Source organism: Empidonax traillii, unplaced genomic scaffold (assembly GCF_003031625.1).
Source record: "Empidonax traillii isolate 1590-97213 ecotype Southwest subspecies unplaced genomic scaffold, ASM303162v1 scaffold758:size305278, whole genome shotgun sequence".
In the NCBI taxonomy this organism is placed as follows: domain Eukaryota; kingdom Metazoa; phylum Chordata; class Aves; order Passeriformes; family Tyrannidae; genus Empidonax; species Empidonax traillii.
Window position 1 is genome coordinate 252,075 of NW_020955951.1, and position 6,018 is coordinate 258,092.

The following is a 6,018-nucleotide window of genomic DNA, read 5'->3' on the forward strand; positions in this document are numbered from 1 at the left end:
CTTCTGTTTTCAGAATTCATATTCTTCATTGTACTCTTCTCGGATGTTTAAACACATGCAACGGCCTAAACTTTAATACCAACTTTAATACCGTGTAGTGTTCTTACTTTATTTTTCCCTTTCAATCTATATATAGATGTATGTATATGTATCTGTATGCATCTAGATTTTATTTAACACACTTCTGACCAAAGCAAGTTTCTCTGAGCGTCGACAGCATCCCCAGACTTTCCCGCTCTCCTTGAGTCAAATTATGACTCCGAATCCCGGTCCTCCGTTTGGTGGGAGGAGCGCGCTGCCCCTCGGCTCCTCCCTCCGCGCCTGCGCGGGGCTGCCCTCCCGCTGCCTCCGCTCCCGATCCTCAACTCCCGCTCCCACTCCCTCCGCTCCTTCCCCATTCCCTCCGGCCGCCGCTGGCGTCTGGCTCCGGCATCCTCCTCGCTCCCGCTGCTGCTGCTGCTGCATGGAGCCGCCCGCCTGAGGGCCGGCCCGGGCTGCCCCGCCCCGCCCTCTCTCCAGGTGATGCCGGTGACCGGGGTGACGATGCCGCCGGCGAAGCCACGGCGGCCGCTGCTGATGGAGGAGGAGGAGGCGGCGACGGGGGCGATGGGCTCAGCCGCCCGGCCCTGCCCCTGAGCAGCGGGGAAGCGCCGGCGGCCGGCTCCTCCCGTCCCCCAGGATCGCTCGGCTCCCCCCGGCCGCCGTCTCCCCCTCTCCGTCCTCGATGTCTCCTCCGCGGCGCGGAGACCCCTTCGCCGCCTCCCCGCCCTCTCGCTCCTCGCCGCCGCATCCCTCCCGCCCCGCGGTCCGGCAGCCGCCGGACCCCACCCGGCGGCGGCACCATGAAGGTGGAAACGGGGGACAACTCCATGATCAACCTGTCGGTGCAGCAAGTGCTGAGCCTGTGGGCTCACGGCACCGTCCTCCGCAACCTCACGGGTACCGGGGCAGTGCGGGTGCAGGGGTGCGCTGGGCGGGTGGGCGAGCGGCGCCGCCGGCGCGGTGGCCGCTCCGGGGCTGGTGCACAATGGAGGGCGTGGGGGTGGCGGTGGCGGTGGTCTCCCTGTGTGCCGCATGAGAGGAGGGCTGGTGTTTGTGTTCCCGAGTCCCCGCGTGTGTGCCTTCGTGCGTGTTCTGTGAGCGGGTATACGGCGTGTGTGTGTGCGCGTCTGCTGGGGCGAGGGGTCGGTGTGCGTCCAGGGAAGCGGGAGGGACCTGCGTGTGTCAGGTGTCGGGGAGATCGGTGAGTGTGCCCGGTGTCTGCTATGCCTGCATGTGTAAAGGAGCTGAGCGTATATGTAATAAAAGAGGGCTAATGGTGTAGGGTGTGTGTATGCGAGTGAATTGATGGGGTACCTGTGCGCGAGTGAAGGCTTGTAGAAAGTGTGTGAGTCTAAAAATATGTATGGAAGTCTAGAGTATGTTTGTGGGGGTGGTTGTTTTTTGTTTGCTTTTTTTTTTTCTTATAGATATATGCTCATTGGCATTTGACAGAAAGCTATAAAAAAACAACAAAAAACCCTCATAAAAGTGAACGTGAAGAAATCAGACTTCCCCCCCACACACACACATACACCCTGAATATACCTGTGGACAATGAGAGCTGTGGGAGTGAATTAGGTGGCAGATATTTTCTGACAAATAAACATAATCTTAAGCATCAAGGGTTCTTAAAGACTTACCTGTTACAAAAGAATTCTGTGAACGAAAATAGAGTCAGGCCCTCATCCTCTGTTAGGAGAGGGGAGATTTAGCTGGCTTTGGCAAGAACTGGCTTTTTTTTCTGCTCAGTCTCATGCTGCAAAATGTGTGTGCACTGCTGTGGGAGCCAAGACATACAGTGGAGAGTAGCATCTTCTGATTTTTCATTCTGTCTAGGTGTAAAGAAAAACAGAAGCTTACAACTCTGAATAGGCAGGGATTTGGTATTAGTAGCAGAGGTGTAACTGAGTAAATTCTTTCTGCTTTATATAGGAGTATATTAAGTGGTAACAGATTAGTGGAAAATTTTGAGTAAACGGTCTATGTTTTAAATATTTATGAAAATATTCTCATATTTATGAAAGAGTGTTGTCATCTTTTTTGCACTCTGTAGTAACGATGGATTGATCTATTCTTTTTTCTTTATCTATTAAAGGTGGAAGAACTATGATGAAAATAGCGGTGTAGCTGAAGTTGAAGCTGTTGCAAAAAGAAAGTGATCATTTTAGGGTTTATTATCTTTCTTGTTCTTTTAACTTTCAGGATGCTGTTTTTATTTGTTTGATCTTTGAACTTTTTAATGTGTGTCTGATGATTAAAGTGTCCAGGGATTAGTGTGGCAAACACTAATACAACTCACTTTCTGAGTAGTTATTTTTGCATACCTGCTCTAAAAATATATCTTGTACTCTTAAAGGAAAAATTTCACAATGGATTTAACTTCTCTTTGTGCCAGACATCCTCGATAAAGTTTTTCCTATTAGACCATTATGCAACATGGGCGTTTCTACAAAATTCGGTACTGAGAGTTAAAAAAACGAGACGGCTTGTTTCTCAATTCTTTTGCAATATAACGAGGGGTTGCATAAAATATTTTTAATGTGGAATAGTTTTTCTGTTTAGTTTAAAGAATATGAAAAATAATTTTTTATCCATCATAGTGTTGTTGGAGAATATGTCACTGTCAGCTGAAATTGCACTAGAGGTTCAGAATTGGTGCTTAAATGCAGATTCTTCTTCTAGCCATAACCTGTTGACCTGAATGTTCTTATGCACTGTCAACAGTCCATGACTTTCACTAGATTTAAAATCTTCTGTGTAACCTAGAATATATATTGATTTAATAATTTATAGTAGCAAAAAGCTAAATGACTTACATAAACCCTTCCTAACTACTTATCCAAGTAAACTTTGTTTAAAATCAGAAATTCTGTTGTTTTCCCTGCTAAGGAAATAGATGTATGAATGAGTTTGTCTTATTTGACTACTTAATTTATTCCCTTTTGCACCTCTGTTAAGTGTAAGAAGAAACTTCTCCAGAGTACTGGGAAAAGAAATTAATTAATATACGGTGTTTCATGAATATTCATGACTGCCTTGTGTTTACTGTTGGTCTTAAAGTTGTGGTCTGGACTGGGCTTTTAAGTTGCACAAGTAAAAACTTATCTTCTGTAGATAAAACACGTTAATTGTGTTTGCGCAAACAAGTTGCAAGATTTTATCAGCATCCTTCTTAAAAATATTTTCTGAAAATTTCAACAGGGACCTGATATGAAGTCCAACCTAAACCAGGAATGCTTCAAACCCTAACAGTTTAATTTTGGTAGGTTCTTTTTCCCCTTAGTTAGAAGCTGAAGGATTATTTTTAAACCATGTATCTAATTTAGGTTCAACATAGAAAAAAAGAAATCCTGTCTTTCATATAAGGCCTCAGATGCCCAGGAGACCACAGGCAATTCCGTTCTTGCCACATACACATTACACATCACACCCTGTGACAGCTAAAGCTGCGAGCATTGTTCCTGGAGCCTGGGCCCACCACCATGATGCACTTGCTTTCTGTCTTTCTTCCCTCTCTTGGGAGGAGTAACCATGGGAGAGGTGGCTTTTGCCTCGTTCTGTGTTACCTCCTCCAGTAAATCCCAAGAACACGTCCTTTATATGAGCTGGTTGTGTTCTGGAGTTAGGGGTAGATCAGGATTTACTAGATCAAACCAGATAGTAGCTGAATTTGAACTGAAAAAAAAAAAAAGAGAGAAAAAGAAAAACCTCCTTTCAGTATCCAGTAAAATAAATTTTTTAAATGCTACTTCCATAACCAAGAACTTGGCAATATTTCTAATAGAAGCTGCTAAGCTCCATGCTGTACTCATTTGTCCCCGATTCTCTGGATTGTCTTTGTCCCATATCCTGTTACTTTAGAGAATTAGTCTGTAATTTAAGATTTAAATGCTCTTCAGCAAAGTACTTCTCTTCCACTTAAAGCAACAAAAGCATTAGCATCTCCAAACAGCAATTGACTGTATAGTTCTGTTAACTTTGAAATTACCAGTTAATGCACTAATTAAGTAAAGAACCTGGTGCTGAAGAAAAAAATGTAGCACGTAAAGAACTGAGTAACTGTTGCAAATATAATGTGCTGTCACTTTACCTGAGTGCTTTGAATTAATAAGTCTACAGGAATATAACATTATTAGTTTTTTTAATTCAAAATTTAACACGCACTACCTTGTTGACTTAAATTTGTATTTATTTATTCATAGCACAGATACTTATTGCTTGACTTAACTCTGTAGCTTATAGCGATAGGCTGGGTATGTGGCTCAGAATTGAGAGATACTTTGTTTTGGAGTAATCACTTTTGATTTATGAAATGTTATATGTAATTATTATTCATCTGGCAAAACAAGCTAAGAACTAGAGGAAAATGCTGAAGATGAAGGACTGAGGAGGTACTCTGTATTTACTGAAGCTGAGTGGCAGTAGGACAGCATGTTCATATAGATAATATTTGAAAATGCTAGCATTCATCTATTTTGAGTTGACTTTACATTTTTATTTGTGTAAGTTGAAGCTGTTGATAGAATGTAACTTCAAGTGTTGATAAACTGAGAGTGATATGAATGTTATATAAACAGTAACATACTTTAAAAACTCTTTTTCTAAAGTTTAAGGTTGTGTATGCCTACACTAATATAAGTATGATGTGTATCTATAGAGCATAAGCATAATGTATGTATGAGAGGCATCTGATATGTATAGATGTCAAAATTAACAAAGAAGTACTCCAAAACTGCTGGGGTTGGACATCAATTGCAAGTTATTTGAGCCTTGAAGCATTCCTGGTAGAAAAAAAATCCCTACCAAAGACAAACCAACGGAAAGGAATATAAACTGAAAACATGATTTAAAATAGTGTTTAAGTGCTAAGAATTTTAAGTAAACCTGAAAAATGGACCTCACTTGGCCTGTTAGAAAAACTGTGACATCTGTGCAGTAGATTGAATGTCACTGTGCTTGTCAGGTTGTAAATACTGGGCCCTCCCTACTTTCCTGTATTTCTTTAGGAACTATGGAGTTTTGATACACATATGACAAGTTCTGGTGACTTAAAGTAATTTTGATACACTGAAAGTAAGCTCTGAAACTTTTTTAGGGTTAAGCAAAGGAAGTTTTGAAGTTTTTTTAAAATTTTGTACTTTTCATGTCTCTTTAGGGAAGCTCTGTGCGGGCACAGCTGAATAAACTAAGGGTAGGTTAGTATTTGAAGCTCTCTACCAGATACAGCTAGATCATTACCACCACAACAGCAAAGTACTCTGTATGTCAAAAGAGCAAGCTAATTAGTATAGCTGCACAAAAAATGAAATTCGACTGTGTTTTCTTTTTACCAGTACAAAGATGATTATCTACGTAAGTTTATGCTGCTTAAAGTATCAGTCGCTATATATAGGATGTAAATAGTTATACAGCATATTCTTAAGACACTTCAGTCTCATTTGCTCTCACTTGTAGGTATTGCAAGTCAATTCAACAGTTAAACTACTCAGTTATTTTTGAACAAGTGAAGTCTTGAGCATTTGTGTTCAGAGGTCCACATTTTCTTTCTCTGTCTTACAGTGACATCTCTTATCCTAACCCATTCTTTGTGTCTTTCAGCATTACTCTAACAGACTTCTTTTGAGAGTCGTCTCTCATCATGATTCAGGGGTTACATGATTATAGAACATGGAATATGTAATTCTCTGCCCTCAACATGTCAGGATAAGAATGTCTACATTGTCCTCTGGATTTACAGATCTTGAAGTCTCCTCTAGTTTGCTTAAAAGATTGGCTCTACCCCTTAACTTGTTCATCCATGTCCAACAACTTACTCTGTTGGCTTCACCACTTGCCCAGTTAATGAGCTGAAGTAAATAAGTGAGTGTGTGGAAGTAGCAGGCATAAAAGGAGTAAATAAAAGAGAATAAGAAAGGATAACTCTTTCTACCTTTCCTAGGAAAGGTGCTCAAAAGCTATTTGTCCTGTTTCAGCTCC

General features: G+C 41.8%; 1 protein-coding gene across 1 annotated transcript in view; it reads left to right on the forward strand.

Annotated features, from left to right (window-relative positions):
- The first annotated feature begins 445 nt into the window (after positions 1-445).
- Positions 446-6,018, forward strand: part of TMEM170B (transmembrane protein 170B) — a 17,802-nt gene continuing 12,229 nt past the window's right edge. The window contains exon 1 of the mRNA XM_027900950.1: positions 446-939. Coding sequence (XP_027756751.1) covers positions 843-939 — 97 coding nt within the window. The 5' untranslated portion in view covers positions 446-842. The remainder of the gene's footprint in view (positions 940-6,018) is intronic.